General features: G+C 34.7%; 2 protein-coding genes across 4 annotated transcripts; one reads left to right on the top strand and one right to left on the bottom strand.

Moving 5' to 3' along the window:
• Positions 1,139-5,014, bottom strand: LOC105158946 (RNA pseudouridine synthase 3, mitochondrial). 3 transcript variants are annotated; one of them, XM_011075869.2, is made up of 9 exons: positions 4,526-5,014; positions 3,929-4,000; positions 3,614-3,772; positions 3,188-3,235; positions 3,009-3,089; positions 2,788-2,904; positions 2,542-2,643; positions 2,308-2,466; positions 1,139-1,843 (listed from the first exon to the last, which is right to left on the bottom strand). In XM_011075869.2, the coding sequence occupies exons 1-9, from the start codon at positions 4,832-4,834 to the stop codon at positions 1,463-1,465; spliced, it is 1,428 nt and encodes a 475-aa protein (XP_011074171.1). In that variant the 5' UTR covers positions 4,835-5,014; the 3' UTR covers positions 1,139-1,462. The 3 variants fall into 3 exon arrangements, with proteins under 3 accessions (XP_011074171.1, XP_020547844.1, XP_020547845.1); XM_020692185.1 differs by having other exon boundaries at positions 3,614-3,792; positions 4,526-4,659; XM_020692186.1 differs by having other exon boundaries at positions 3,614-3,783; positions 4,526-4,659.
• On the top strand, positions 6,639-12,708 carry LOC105158945. The gene is made up of 4 exons (XM_011075861.2): positions 6,639-7,836; positions 8,078-8,166; positions 10,919-12,284; positions 12,475-12,708. The coding sequence occupies exon 1, from the start codon at positions 6,639-6,641 to the stop codon at positions 7,716-7,718; it is 1,080 nt and encodes a 359-aa protein (XP_011074163.1). The 3' UTR covers positions 7,719-7,836; positions 8,078-8,166; positions 10,919-12,284; positions 12,475-12,708.

Genomic DNA, 17,260 nt, shown 5'->3' with positions numbered 1-17,260 from the left:
TGACTAGTTGAGTCATATGTACTTAAGTTGTTTTTTGGTTCTTTTTTTTTTTTTTTATGTAGATGTACTTACGTGTTTTTCTTTACTTTAGTAGCATGTATGTTATTGATATTTATTTTATATGTTAAAAAAGCATGTGAGGGCAATTCTTGGACTTGATTTTGGCTCTACGACGCTGGCATACAAGCGAGCTTGCCGTATTCAGGTTGTAATTCCTCTTTTTTCCCAGTATCATGATTACTGCACTTGTTCGCCAAAATCTCACCCGTTTGTCTTTTAAGAATTCTTCGTCTCTGTGCGAACCCCATCATCTTGTTTTCTCGCTTTCTCCACATCAGGGGAAACACAACCTGTATTCGACTCTCCTGTTTACTTTTTCTTGCTGCACATACACAATTTCTCTCCTGAAGCGGCTTCACAAGTTGCCTCTGTCGTAACCCGCCTGAGAAACCCGGAAAAATCCGGTTCAACACTCTCGTTCCTGAAAGAAAGCGGCTTTTCAAAAACCCAAGTGGAGAAAATGGTGAAATTAGGCCTCCATTGCTCTCTGCAAATCTTGAGAAAAGTATCGAGCCCAAAATCAAGATTTTCCAAGACAGTTTCGGCCAACGACATTTCCGAGATAATCTCAAATGATCCGTGGATTTTGAATTTTAGCGTGAAAAACACACTCTAGAGATTTGGAAGGCTGGTTGGTCTCAGAAATGAAAATCATATGCTGTTCCATGCAACTCCTATAAATGACGTTAATTTGCTAAACTCATTGTTGGATTTCTTGGATGCTGGTTGGAGTTTCCTGTGGTGGCAATCTTCCTACTGATGAATGATTGTAATATTTCTTGCAGACTGGTCGGAGTCCCCTGTTCTATGCTTCCTACTTGGTTAGTATTCAAATGTCGGATTCTAGACCCTTAGATCATTTTGTAGCCACCTAAATTCTTGGAAAATAGCCAGAGAGTTGCCTGATTTCTTGCAAGGAGAAAATCATCATAGTGTTTTTGGCCTGAGAGTTTCATCTCTCTTTACCTCTCACCAGGTCTCAATGTCACTGGTTGAGGCCATGAAGGAAACATGAAATTCTGTCAGTGTAAAGTCTTTTAGTCAGGACAGAAAGCCTTCTGATTTTTACTAAATGAAGTCTTTGATGCTGAATCCCATAGTTCATATCCAAAAGAATTTGTAGATCAGACAATTGAATTTGATCAAGTAGATTTACATGTCTGAAAGTACATTTCCACTTAGCCCACAACAGAGTGAGGCATTCACTTCTTGTTATGAATATATTGTCTACTTCAGGTGATCAATCAGAACCACCCAAATTTTAGAGGACCAAGTTCATTAACTTGAATAAAAAAAAGCAGATCAGAAACGTGAAGGCCAAGGTCACTCTTACTAGATCGGTTCTTGGTGGAGCTGAATATATGAGAACCTCATGCATGGTCAAGACAAACTGCACTGGTTCTCATACCAAGTATGAGGACATGAGATTCCAACTAATTTTCATGTGAGAAGGCATTGGAGCGACAAAACGGAGGACATCTGGTTTCAAATCATGCTCGGGATTTACACGATAGCCTCCTAACTGTTGCTTGTGGAGCACAATAAACTTTGCGATGTTTGGCAATACCATCTCCCTGCAATGCAAATGCAAAAGGGGAACTTTTGATAAGACACTACCTTTTTGAACATCCAAACCCTCAGGCCTCCGCAATTTGTAAGGCTCTCCAGTTGTTGGCTCGAAATCCACTCTTGGCATTTGCTTCCATCTTTTATGAACGAACCAGCCATATTTGTAGTCACCCACTATTGGAGTACCAAGAGCTTCAGCACAATGAACTCGAAGCTGCAACGAAGCCAAGCAATAGATTGAATAAGCTCCAAATTCATTTCACAGAAGAGGCATATAAAGATTTAGTGAAAAGACAGCAAATTATCCATCCTCAATTAGATAAGAGGACTTCTTGTCAAGTAGTTTTCTTTTACACATCCTACCAGCTTTATGCTGCTCTAAAGCAAAAAAATCTACATATATAAGATTAGCTGTAGATACCCCAAAATATCCTATTCAGAATAAACAATTTGCATTAATCCAAGTTGTGAATTTCATATTATGTCATGATTAAGGTCACTACTACAGGCAATCCCGGATATAGTAAGAGCAGTTCCTTCTATGAAATAACACATAGTCCGCGTGGCTGGAAAATAGATTAAATATTTACATTATGCTATTCTTGAATATTGAAGTTGTTGACCTCAGTCTAATTAGCATGTATTCCAACAGATGAAACATTATTGACATCCATGAACCTGGTGTTTGCGCCTTGTATGTGGACGCAATTCAATCCATGAACATCCATTGATTGTGGGGCCAAGCACACGATATTCAGTAATTGCCTCTTGTGCAGCTTCTAGGCATGAATTGTGAGCTAGAACAACCCTTTCTGTTTTGCCGTCATTAAGAAGAACCTGTAATGAACATCATCAGGTGATTTTCATGTCATAACTACAATTTCCCGAAGCTATTAAGTTTTGGAAGAAGACCTTTGTGAGTGGGGTGCAAATTAAGCCTTCTTTTTGCTTGGGCAAGCCTATTACCAATGCCCAATACCTTTGGTACATGGCCTCACAAGCGTCATTCCAATCCTTGACAACCAAAGAAAGAAAAAAAGAAAAGGGTAAAGTCAAGGTTTGCAAAGACCAGTAGCACTGTAATGATCCAAGCAACACCATAAATGATGGTCTGGTAAAGAACCAGCAACCCACTTATTACATTATTTGCTTAATTACCTCAGACAAAGATTCTGCCTTCCTCCCGTCATTGAACAACCACTGAAGATAGGAAATGCTTTCTCTTGATCTTCCCATTAGCAGAAGGCCACTACTCTCTCTGTCAAGACGATGCACCTAAAAGAGCAGTTGACAGAATTTCACAAAGGTTCAACGGGTTAACAATGTATTTATGCAAATTAAATGAGAATAGGACAGTGCCCTAGTAAACAGAAACTAACCAACTTTGGACCCTCATCGTAATCATATGTTAATGCTGCTGCTGCCAAGGCGTCCATGCTATTGTGAACTGACAGATTACCCTATTTTACATGCTAGTCATTAGGCACTCAAACGGCAAAAGAACATCCACAAAAACCATCTGCAGAGACAGATGATTTAGAATGTCAATGATGCTAACCTTTACAGGCAGTTTAGGAGGTTTATTTAACACTAGTATGGCAGAGTCCTGAAATTGCAACAATACAATAATTAATTATGAGCACAATCAGCATAGTAACAATACAAGCTAGATAGATAATCATAATTTGACCATGTGGCATCCTCTATAACATGGAATCTGTCTTTTTAGGACTTTATAACCTGGAATATATGCATTGGAGAAGCTGAAAATATCTAACAGCACTGGATGGGGTAGACATTGACAGCCATTTTATGTTTTCCCATTTCTGATGGGGGAGATATGTAACCAATAGATATGCATGAATGCATCAATATCCACCGGACTGCACTTACATGCTGAGTCTAACCCATAGAAGTTATTGTAACAACAGATGCATTCAAAATTTCAACATTACCACCAAAAAAAAAAAAAAAAAGGCCTTGCCTTGTACTTGACAAGTCTCCGCAAGTACTCAATCTCATCAGCATTTGGGTACAGTGTTCCACTCGGTATAACATCAAACCTCTTGGAAATTTTACATTCAGCAACAGATACTGGTACATAAACTCTGGCACCCACCTCCATGACGTCACTATGTTTAAGCTGCACATTAACTGTTCCGACTATAAAAGAGGTAATTCGAATATTTAGCATGTGTTTGAACTCAACAGAAGAACAAATAGAAGAGATCAAATGTCCAAGCTTTGTTCTCTTCCAATAATTGTTTAGTTACATAGTCTCTGATAAAAGCATTTTTACCTTCCTCATGGAATCTGTTTGTCCTTGGTGACATCCTGATGGGCCTCTAGAATCAAGAGATTCCATCTGCACCTGTTTAATACCGATAAGTTATAAACTCCATGTTCTTCACAATTTAAGAGAACACTTCTGCCATCTAGCTAGGTAATAACATAAGGGATGCTACTAACTAACTATGACGAGAAGATTAGAGTGCAAACTTGTGGAAAAGCTGCAAGCTCTACCAACTTGCAACTTTATGCCTGCATTTTTTGATATTTTCTATACCAAACTTTCTAAACTATTTCACATTAATGCATCATGGGGAGAGCACATCCAGGAAGAAGGCAAATACAATAACTAGAGGCATTCTCCTTCTTGATCCTACTACATACACGTAGTCCCACTACCAAAATTCAGTAGCAATTGTGTGACTTTCGACAATTTAAACTAGTCTTACATGAATACACCATCGTGGCAAACAAAAAAAAGAAGTTAAAAAGCAAGCCAAACATTGAAGAGAGTAACTTTACAAAAAAATAAAAAATAAAAGGAAACAAATAACGAAAGATAAAATTAACGAAGCAGCAAAAGAAAATGAAAAGATTGGACACTGACGAGGCCTTTATTGAAATGGCTCTGAATGAGTGGAGGAGGGATGTCATCAAAGTAATACTTGAGCCAGCTAATGGCAGTTACATGCTCAGCCGAGGTTGATTTCCTCCCGGGCAAAGAGTGGCCGGGGAATGGGGGCAAAGATAGCAGCTGCCGAGGTTTTGGACCCTCTTTGGGGCGCCCCAAATGAGCTATATTGTTCGTCACCCGAATTACGTCCGGGGACGAAGCCGGTGGCGGCGGCCGGATCTTTGACTTCGAGGTACGCCGAACCGCCGATAAGACTGCCTGATTGAGGAACTTCTTCCGCATAAATTTGAATTCGAGCTTGAATCCACTGGTACAGTTACCGTGTGCTCTGATTCTAAAACCCGATACACTTGGTAATTCAATCAAACACCTTACAGGCTTCTAACCGTAATCGAGTGAGAAGGCACCTTCGCCCTTGTATGCTCCTACTCTGATATTACAGTTTCTCGCTTCCCCCCTTCGTTTTAACTTTTATGTCTCTATAGAAAGGCAGAATTTCACTTTCGCCCCACCAAATTATGAATATATTCTTCGCCTGCCCCAACAAATAATTTTTCTTTTTTTTTTTTAAAAAAAAAAGTTCCTCTCTTTTCTTTTTACTTTTTGGAAAAAAAAGTCATCACAATTATATTTTTCTAAGTTTTTCTCATATCTCCAATATTTTCGAAATAATATTGAAATTAAAATATTAAATTTTAAATCCTCTTTTTTCTTATTTTCATTGAACAAATAATTTCAAAGAATTAGAGAATCAAAGAATTTATTTTGAGAAATAGCAGTTGTGTTCAACACTTTGTTTCTGATGTACTTTCATGCCAATTTTTTTATTGAAAAATGTTTTTACTGTCACAGTATTTGGGGCTGTATGCTCTTTTTTGTATATTTTTCATATAAATGTATAATTACAAATATTGCATTTAGCATTGTCATCAGTGATTACTCCATGTTTAGCCTTATTTATAGCAAAATATTGTCATTCATTGTATTTTTACTCTTATCAATATGTATACTGAAATAAAAAAGACCCTTCGCGTTTACAAACAATGGTTAATAACGTTGCACCACTGATTTTTATAAAATAAAAAATATCCTTTAATTGATGAGATATCTAATTTATTCTACTTTTCAAAGTTTATATTAATTTATAAATTAATTTTTTTTATGTTTTTAAAATTTTTAATATAATATTTTGGTTATGTATTTTGCTCTTATTTATAATATATTTAAAAGTGTGAAAACTTATTTGTACACAGGAATAGTGTGCCACAATAGTTAATTTAAAAAATTAACATTTTGCTTGCTATACTAATATAAAAAGAAGACACTTCACGCTCACAAATAACAGTTAATAACACATTTTCAATAATTTTTTTGAATTTAAATTTTCAATTTTATTCTCTTCTTTCCTTTTTAATGTAATATATTATTTATATATCTTATTTTTATTTATAATATATTTAAAATTTATTTTCATGTAGAAACAGTGTGCCACAATAATTAGTTAAAAAAAAAAAAGAAAACCTTGACTTGATTTTTGGAAAGGAAAAAGGAGGAGAATAAGAAAAATGAGTTGAGAAAGAGGTTTTTAAGCAAAATGTTCAATTGAGACCGCCTTGGGGCCAAAATGCAGATAGATGTAATGTAGGGGTGGAAAATATGAATATAGATGTGATTTTTTCTTTATTATTAAGGAAAATCAAGACACGGCTTCCCTTCTTTCTGAGAGAGAGAGAGAGAGAGAGAGAGAGAGAGAAAGAGCACGAACCTCTATTACCATGATTTCCCCTGTTTATTCCAAGTTCCAGCTCCGAACTGTGAAGAACCCTATATCCTTTGCTGTTTAAGCAATTTCCCGCAATTTGTCGCAGTTTCAAATCAGATTTGAGGTGAAAAGCAGCTGAGAAAGACTCTTCGACTAAGACATTGCCTTTGTATTTGTATTTCGTTTGTCGACTCTTCACATTGCATTAACCGGGTGGGCTTGTTCGCAATTTTTCTTTGCGGCGCTACCTTCTGGCAAGCGAGTAACTTTCGGTTCTTGAATATATTTCATTCGGATTACTAAAGAAGGTTCGTTTTAATCAAGATGTCGATACATATTCGCAGAGGATTGATCTATTTGTTTCCGCAGAACTCTTCTTTTCTATGCAAGTCTCGTGTTTTTTTCTCTACTTCTAAGGTAAAGCAACCTCCAACCACACCTACTGTTTCTGAATGCTTGATGCAAAAGTACAATTTCCATCCTAACGCAGCTTCACGGTTTGCCTCTGCTTTAACCAGTCTGAAAAACCCGACAAAATCTAGTTTGAAATCCTGGCCACAGTTGCTCTCCGTCAACCTTGAGAAGATTGTCAAGCCCAAAATCAAGATTTTCCAAGAGTTTGGCTTCTCGGCCAATGATATTGTCGATATCATCTTGAAAGAACCGTCAGTTCTGCATTCTAGCGCAAACAAGAGATTCATCCCCTCATTGACTGTGTTGAGAGGTTTATTGGGATCCACAGCTGAAGTGGCTAAGTTTTTGAAGATTTCTGGTTGGTATTTGAAAAATGATTTAGAGAGCTCTTTGGTACCTAATATCAAACTCTTGCATAGTTGTGGGATACCCATGAAGAAAATCAATTGGCTTATGCGTTATTTTCCTAGGTTTATCCTGCAGAATCCGAAAACCATGAAAAAACTTGTTGAAAAGGCTGATCGACTGGGGGCCGATAGGAGTTCCAAAATGTTTATTCATGCTGTTCGGATAGTTAGTTCGTTGAGCAATGAGACTTTGGAACTCAAGAAGAAGACATTTCGGGATTTGGGGTTTTCGGAAGATGACATATTGAGAGTCTTTAGGACACAACCTCAGGTGTTTGCCACATCAGAAGAGAAGATTAAGAATGTAAAAGAGGTGGTTCTTGCCACTGGGAAGTATGATCTGTCATGTATTGTCAACAACCCAACAGCAGTTACTCGCAGCATCGAGAAGAGGTATAAGCCACGTTTTCAAGTGTTAGAGATTTTGGAAGGTAAGAATTTGATAACAAACTGGCCTGGTTTTCCAACCCTTTTCAAAATGACAGACAAGAACTTCTTTGAGAAATTTGTCCATCCCTACTCAGATGAAGTTGGTGAGGTTTATATGGCAAAAGGTGGCCTTAGTGGCAAAAGACGGGTGTAGTTGTACCATCCTCTGAAAGAACTATAATTGAGTCATTAGTAAATCAACTCGGGATCACTAACTCCTGCTGGCCGTGGGTTAATTTTGTGGCTTCAGGTGGAAACTAAGTTTATGAAGGGTACTTCCTCTTATTTACATTTTCCTTGTCTCTATCTGGTATTAATATTGAAGGATGTTATCCTTTCGAAGCATGTTTTTCAGCCAAGATTCATAGCTTATTTGAGTAACTAGCTATAAGTATTAGTTTTGCTTTGAAACTAAATTTTTTATATCCCTTCTCGACCAGGGATGGATGGTGCTGAAACTCATTTCTTTTAATATGAAAACTTCTTTAATCTTCATTGTCTTGTGTGGTTCAGTCAGCAGAAATGGCCACATTCAGAATATGTCGAAGTTGGAACCAGTAAGATGCTGTCTTTATAGAATCTGAAAAGCAGCCGTAAAAAATGTAAGGACTACCCTTAGTTATCTTTTGCATCTTTCTTTTATCATTATGGACTTGGTGATGGAAAATGTTTACAGTAGGATATCCAGATATAGCTGTAAAATGCACAACTGGCAGACACCATAATATTTGTGTATTGTGCCTAATATTCCTGGTAGTTGATAGAGAAAGTTGACATGAACGAAATCAATATTTTACAACTTGTTCTAGAAGACATGAAAGAAAATTGATGGAAAGATTGCCAATTCAATTCCCAGAAAATTTGTAGGCTGAACTTAAGAACATGAATCATTTGCCAGAGACTTTTGTAAAATATTAGTAGGTAGGTTTGTAAAGCTTTAGGACTTTTTTTCATTACTGCACTTAGTTAAAAGACTAACCAAAATTAGAGCATGTCTAACCTCCATATTGGAAAGAAATTACCTAAAACCTCCACATTGGAAAAGATAGAAAACCTAAAACATCAAGTCCTTAGATAGCATTTTGACACATTTTTCATGATAAAAGTGATCTTTCTATTTCGTATAGAAATACCTAGGTTGAGCTTGATGGCTATCGCGCAAACAAATACCACTGTGCCATAGGCTATATATCTAATGGTTTTGGTGTAACTCAAATCTTTAGATACAGCAGCCTAAGAGCCCTATTTCAACTGCAGCTTTGCTGTTGGAGCAATTGTTGAAACAAAGGCCAATGGTCCTCTCTCCAACAATTGCTCCTCATAAGAGCTGAAACTGTGACCTTTGGGGCTCTGATATTAATTGTTTGGACTGAGCACCTGCAGCTATGCTAAAATCTATTGCTGATGGCAGTTATAGAACCAAAATCTTCAAACCGTACACTAGTCTAAGTGTCATGCTTTTATTGTGGTTTTACCAAAAGAGCAACTACCGCCACATAAACCAACACTGGCAAGACAAAGTCTACACAAAGCTTTGTGAACAATCAACTTGGTGTGTCCGAGCTGTTATCCATTATCCGCCTCCGAATATAAAACACACAAAAATAGGGGTGTGTGTGTGTGAACTGTATCTTTGTTGAATACACCCCCTGACGTGTGGTCTATTTACACAAATCACCCCTGTCTTTTGCATAATTGGAGAAACCACCCCTCAGCCAAAAAATAGGGGTAGTTTGTGTAATGATACTAATACTTTTAGGATGTGTGTGTGTAATTTTTCAAAATAGTAAGGGGTGGTTTGCGTAAATGATAATGATATTTTGGTAGGTGTATGTGTAATTATCTAAAAAATAAGGGTGGTTTGTGTAAACAGGGCATAGATTAAGTGGTGTACATGTAATTACCCTTAAAAATTCTGTCAAATGTATGGTTACTAAGAAGATATCCATGTGAAGTGTGGTGGGGTAAGATTGCACACATAAATATAGAGGAAGAATCAATTTTATTTGGTTAGTAATTGCTTGGCCTAAAGCATGTTAAGTATAATGATCACTGCAGCTATGTTCATGTAGGGATGCAATGGGCTGGGGCCCTGCCCCGAACCCACTTCGGTTGGGGTGGGTTTGGTACACCTTTTGTCAGGTTCGGGCAAGTCCAAGTCCAACAAATCAAAACCCAGCCGACGACGGGGCGATTCTCCGGTTTTATCCCGGACCTGCCCGACCCCAGCGCGCTAGATTTTTTTAATAAATTTTTATATTTATATACACATATGTAATACTAGTTATTAGGAAATTGTAGTATTGAATGTAAATTCTTATTCAATTTTGCATATATCCAACTCTATCTAAGAAATTTAAAAAATAAAAAATTCATTTATTTTATATTAAAAAACGATGTTAAAGTACCTAAATTTAAAATGATACTACCTTTTGAAAAAAATAAAAAATTAGGTGAATGTAATAATTTATTCTTTGTATTATATAATTCATTTTAGATAAAAAAACTATATTAAAGTACCTAAATGTAAAATGACATTACTTATTAAATAATTAGATGAATGTATTGTATTATATAATTCAATTTAGATCGAAAAGTATGTTAAATTACCTACATCTAAAATGATGTTACTTATTGAAAATAAAAAATTAATTGAATGTATTGTTTGTGTTTTCCAATTCATTTTAGATCAAAAACTATATTAAATTTCCTACATTGGAAAAGATATTACTTATTCAAAAAAAAAAAGTTGAATATATTGTTTGTATTATACAATTCATTTTAAATCGGAATCTATATTATATTATCTGCATCTACAATGATATTACTTATTGAAAAAAACTAAAAATTTAGTTGATTGTATTATTAATTTGTACTTATACAATTGATCTTGATTGGAAACTATATTCAATTACCTACATCTAACGTGATCATACTTAACGAAAATATTACTTATTAGCAGGCCGGGCGGGTCTCGGGTCCTGGCAGACCCACCCCAGACTCATCCATATGTTCATTGTTAACCTTCTTATGGTTGTCAATATTTGTTATCATTTTGCCCCCTTTTTATGTAGTGTTGTATCTCTTATGAAATGATTCACTCTGAAATGCTGATAGTAAGTCATACATGCAAAGCGCAGTTAAGAGCAACTTGCACAAATCCTAAAACAAGAGTTACAACAGTAATAAAGAAATGGCCAAGATGTTCTTGTATAACATGAAATGATTTATCTATTGCAACACTCACCTTTTCTGTCTCTCTGTAGGGTAGTTCTGTTTAAAAACTTTTGTACTGAAGTAGATGCTGCCACTGGTTTAACCATGTCAAGTTTGTGCTCCTTTTGACCAATGCAGATTTCTGTTGCAGATGATGCTCTTTTCAATATCCCCATTGCTAACTGAACGGCCTTGTTGATTGATGACAAATGGGCAGAGCAAGATTTGTAGTATTGAATTTGCTAATATAAGTCCCATTTACTGCTTGTTTGTTTGAGTAGGTTAAGTCAAAAGGCCATGAACTTGAGAGGAACTGTGATCGTTTTGCTATACTCAATTGAGAGCTTTAGTGATTTTGTTGCTTTTAGCTCTTGTACAGAAATGGTTTGTGTTTCATCTGTCAAATGGGTTCCATTGTAATGGTTGTATCTTCACTTGTTAGGAAAATTACCCTATTTATAGTTGTAGAGTGGATGACTTTTGCCATAGTTACTTGATGAGGTAGCGTGATTTGATTGGCCTTCATGATTCAATTGGAATTTATTTCCTGAATCACAAGATGTGACTGGTATTTATTTTCTTATTGGCAAGACAAGATTTTTGAGTCACTGGCGATTAACATGACGGTAGGAGGCTTCCTTTCCTGATCTTGTTTTGCTAAATGAATTGTAAGTGGTGATGATTGAGTAGGACGAAGTTTTAAGTGATTACTGTTTTCGCATGTCCTGGTGGATTTACCTTGTTCAAATGCCATGTCTACTGCATGATTTGTTTGGTCATTACTACGATCAGACTAATTTGTTTGGTTTTCATTGTATGATGGACAATAGTTTTTCTGGGTCATGAGTTCTGCAAGTTAAACGGTTCCCAGAATGAAATGGCGAGAGAAAATCTATTTACAAAATGTAATGTGTCTGTCTGTGTGTAAGAGAGAGAGAGGGAGAGATTGCAACAGTGTTGGTTTATTACATCCTAATGTTGTCACCCTGTCTGCATGCTCAATCTCTCATCACTCACCCATCAACGGTTTACTCAACGCACCATCGATACACAAATGTGAGGACACTAACAAATCTAAGTTCTCTTCAAAACAAAAACCAACAAATCTAGGTTACGAACCTAGGCCGAATTTTTCTCTTACAGCAAATCTGTCCGTTCCTACATTTGGCTTAACCATGCCATCATCCCTTTTCATCTCCGTTCCTCCACTCCCCCATGGAGGAGCCGGAGAAATCTCAATCTGATGAAAAGGATGAAACCCATCGCTCTCTTTCCCATGAAACCAGCACCCTACCGGACAAAACAACAGATGCTGCCACCTCCACCACTGCCCCAATCACCGAAGCCCACTTTCCAGTCAAGGACATACGTCGTTCAGATACCGAAAGATCAAATCTACCATGTCCCCCCACCGGAGAACGCCCACATGTTAGAGGAACGCGCCCGCAATCCGCCCAAGAAGAAGAGGTCTTCATGTTGCTTGTGTTCTTGCCTATCCTCACTGGTAACGATCATCAGTCCCTTCCCCCTCATTCAATCATATTTGCACAGGAAAAAAAACGTTGCTCAATCAGCCACCACTAACAATCGTTGTTTCATAGCGTTTTTTTTTTTTTTTTTCTGAATTATTTACGAGAAAGTTACATATATATGTGCTCTATCTAAAATACCAAGTATTGCTTTTCTTCATGCAGTGTGGAGGTAAAAAACCGGGCTAAGCGATGTCGCTTATGACTAACGAAAGTCGTAGCACTGGCTGATTTTGTGAGGGGAGATTGGCGAGATGGAGCAGCAAAATATGCGACAGCAACGACGCACTATTTTGCTTACTGATTCGAGATTGTTGTAACTTTCTTTCTTATGTTCCTTCGTCTTTTTCCTGTATTCTTACAGATGGTGAGATAGAAATCAGAAAAGATCATACGTTACTTTCGGATCAAACGAATTATACACTACTTTTTTCATGAATTAATGATGAGCTCGTGTATTTGGAAACTTTCGTATGATTCTTATGTTATATATAAATGCGTACTTACATGCATACTTGGATTTGCAGGGAAGAGTCATAAATGTAAAATATAGAGTCCTTTTAGCACTAAAAATAGTTGAGAGGAAGAGGATAGTAGCAGATGCTTTGATACACCAATGAAGTCCAAACCTCTATAGAGAATTGGAATAATAAACAAAATTTACTATTGGCAATAATTTTATGGGCTATAGATTGAAAAATCATAGTAAATAATTATTATTAATATGGTTAAATAAAAAACAATGCAAAAATTTAGATTATCCACCATGAGAATTGTATTTGTCATGATTTTTAACAATGACAAATATTTTAGCCACACTTACAAAAACTAAGAGTAATAATCATTACGTGTCCGTGATCAATGACTATTTATTTTTAATAATGATAATTAATTATAATTAAATATTAAATTTTATCTAGTGCAAGCACATGTGGATGTTATTATCTTCTATGATAAATATGAATTTTGGTATGTGGATGGTATTATCTTACACATGTTTCTATAATTTTTTACTCGTCGAATTTTACTCAAATTCTTGTTGACTGATTATTCACTTACTACGGACAACTTTCTCTAACACTTTTCATGCCTTCTTTTGTCCATAGTTATAAATTGTCCAATAACATACCATATGGATTTGATATTCATAGATCGTAGCTACCAATACTTCTTTCGCATTCATTTGTATATAGCTAATATGGTACCATATAAAGAAGTGTCATTGATTCAAAATAAGAGACCCATGGGCTCACAGAAGCCCAATGAAAGTAAAATCCGACTAAAACTTCTTTTCAACCCTTAAAACCATCACAAATTTTAATCTGTAATGATAAAATAATAAAATTATAAACTTATTCCGATATAGTCAAACATAACCATTAACAAAGACGATCCTACAGATCAACACAAAATTCTATCGTATCACCACCGCCCATTTGATCATTTTTTGTCCCCTATTTTCAATCATTTTATGAGAAATTCGTGATTAAACGATAGAGTCAAAATTAGCAATTTCTTGAACTAGTATAAAAAAAAAAACTCAATTTCTAACTGGACTGTGATTCTTTAATTTTTCTTTTTATTTTGTGATACGTTAAAACAATATTTTGACATTTTTCTCGATTAAAGATTTTAATCTAGGTATTTGAAATCTTAATTTAAAAATAAAATCGAGTCTACTGCTTATCAAGGGAGATCAGACAACACGCGTACGTACATTGTATATTATGATAAGAAGAGGAACAGATTAGTTATTCCAACAAACCCATAATCGGAGAGAGTGTGTTGATACGCTAATTATAACAACATCCTTAGATTATGGACACGAACACCATCAACTTCCAGCATTCCAACATTTCCTTTGTCTGCTCCCTCCAACCTCGTCACTTTAATCACATGCATATCGAACAATCCAACGTGCCTATACTAACACCCACAATTTCTAATCATCGTAACCATCGAATCTCCTATTGTCTTTTTTTTTTTTTTAAATTATTATTTAATAATTTTAAAAAAAATACAGCCTAGCAAGGGTCAAGCATCAATGTGGGGGCCCACAGATTTCCTTTCCCGACACGTTTACATAAAATTTATAATTTTTTTTTTTATAAATTAGGTTTAATCAAATTAAACTAATCATATAGCAAGCATGATACATTTGTCATGTGATAGGTCAGGCTCCTTAAACTATTTATTCATCACACAATAAATATATTATACTTTTCATATAATTAATTCAAATTCGATAAACTCGATTTGAATTAAAATTTCTCCAAATCTAGTACAAAAATGACGGACATAGCCGGCCCTAGGTTATAATAAGCAGATCTAGCTGCAAAAACATAAATAAATAACTTTGGGTAAAAGCATATTATATAATTAGATATTGTTGAAATGGATCTTGAATCCAGGTGTTTCACATCATTGTTGCATGTTTAGACTTTATAATGCACAGGCTAATTTAAGTTCCTTAGTGTATATTCTTTAATTAGATCTTTTTCTTCTTTTTTTTTTTTTTGGCTTGCCTGCAACCAGCAGAAAGATTGAAGCACATTTTATTTTAATATTGCTAATGAGAAGTACCCCTTCTTTATTTTAGATTTTTAGAAGATCTAAATGAGATTCTTGCGTAAAAATAATTTTTTGTTGGGGGGAGTTAGTAAAATAACGCATATTTTATTGCGATCAGCTGTAGGTTAATATGATGAAAATATAACTGTCAGCGCGTAAATATTGGAGTGTGAAGCTTGATTGAATGCTTATTAATGAGTTACAATTATAACTATCAACGCGTAAAATGATGGAGTATGGAGAATGATTAGATGTTGATTAATGGGTTAAAGTTATAATCGTCTGCACGTAAAATGCTAGAGTGTGGAGTTTGATTAGATAATGGTTAATGAGTTAAAGTTATAATTGTCGGCACGTAAATGATGGAGTGTGGAGATTGATCAAATGCTGATTAATAGGCTAAAATTACAACTGTCATCACGTAAATGTTGGAGTGTGGAGTTTGACCCAACATTACATTACAAGTAAAATTATAATTGCATAATTTTATTTGTAATTCACTCGAAACAATCACTGTAGAAATCGATCTTCAACAACATGAGAGATTTCTCGGAACCACCTAAATATTGAATTAATTAAATTATGATGTTGAAAATAAATGCAAATTAATGTATTTGAAAATGAGTTTAAGGTGGGAGTTGTAGTGACTTGTTCCCACCAATAATTGGTGTTTATATGGATTTATTTTATTTTATTTCTACTTAAGGTTTAGTGGAAGCCAGTCTTTATAAAAGAGAAGTAGCTTTTCTTTTTATTCTTTTATATTTTAATTAATATATATATATATATATATATATATAGAGAGAGAGAGAGAGAGAGAGAGAGAGAGAGAGATTTCCATGAAATGGAAGCATGTTGGTGCCCGAAAACCCATGTCTTGAACCTCCCTCCCCTGCCAAAAAATAATAAAAATTTAAAAGTGGGTTTAATTTTCTTTTTTTTTTTTGGGAGGGGGTGGGGAGGGGGTTGATTAACAAAAACAACTTTGAGATTCCTTTCATCTTTTGTTGAGGTGGGCTCTCATCAAATCTCCACCAAAGTGCTCAGTTATATTGACATTCTTTATATTTTTTATAAGATTATAAAATTGCAACCACATTTATTGATAGGTAAAAGTTTATACAAACACACCCTAAAAAATATTACATAAACACCCCTCTGAAATTGTACCTGTAATTTTGCAAACGACAAGAGATGTTTATATATTTTGACCTAACCTCAATAGGTGTCAATATAACTTATACTTTGGTTTAAGTTCAATTATGGGTCTTATTTATATGTATATTGTATATCTTCACTGCAATAAAAAAATTATGTTTCTGATAAAAGATTAAGTGATAATTTTAAAGTTGTCACTAAAAATATATATTAAGAGACATTAATTTTAATCTTATCTTTATATAATTATTAGTAGCAATAATCATACATTATGCTGTCACTATAGACAATTAATGACAACACAAATATGGTGACAATTATATATATATTTTATCACTACATTATCACTATAGACGTGCTACTAATTATTTATAATAACAACTTCATACATAATTTTTTCCACTAAATTATTCCTAGTAACAACAACACTTTCTTAAGTAACATCACCATTAAAATTATGAAAATAATCAACAAAACATAAATTTTTGTCACATATATATATATATATATAACAATAATTTTAATACCAACACTTAAATTTTTATTTCTAATATATTTTATAGAGACAAATTTTCTAAAAAATTCCAACAAATATTTTCAACAGCCATAAAGACCACATCAGCATCACCGTAATAATTTTACTGATGGTATTAAATCAATTGGACATTTTCGATACCTTTTAAGCATTAAAAAAAATACTCACGACACTGAATATATACTTTAAGAGGGATAATTGCAACTAACCCTAACAAGAGTTCACTTCTAAAAAGAAGAAAAACCGTAATAAGAGTTAGCTAGTGTCCTTACTATTACTGGTTAAGGTCTTAGGTAAGAATCATGTAAGAAAATAGTAGTGTAATTGTAGCCAATAATTGTTGTATTATAGGCCTAAGACATGGTAGAATATCTAAGTTCAATTAGTTGGAAAGCACTGATGAGAGCAATAATGAGAACTCTGACTGCACTTACCAAGAATGTGGCAGTACCTTATGATCAACTCCAGTTTCCCCAATTTATTATTTTCTTTGATTCCCATCAAAATTAGGTACTCTTCCACCTTTTTCCTTTTTCCCCACATTTCAAGAAACCATTGAGATCATTTACTTACATATATAGGAACTAATTCAATTCAATTTTGTATTATTGTCTGAGAATATTATTATGGGAATATCATAAAATCACATGCTAATAGAACTATACAAGAAATAATTATATATTATAA

The sequence above is a fragment of the Sesamum indicum genome, linkage group LG3 (genome assembly GCF_000512975.1).
Source record: "Sesamum indicum cultivar Zhongzhi No. 13 linkage group LG3, S_indicum_v1.0, whole genome shotgun sequence".
NCBI lineage: Eukaryota > Viridiplantae > Streptophyta > Magnoliopsida > Lamiales > Pedaliaceae > Sesamum > Sesamum indicum.
This window is presented reverse-complemented; position numbering and strand designations above follow the sequence as displayed.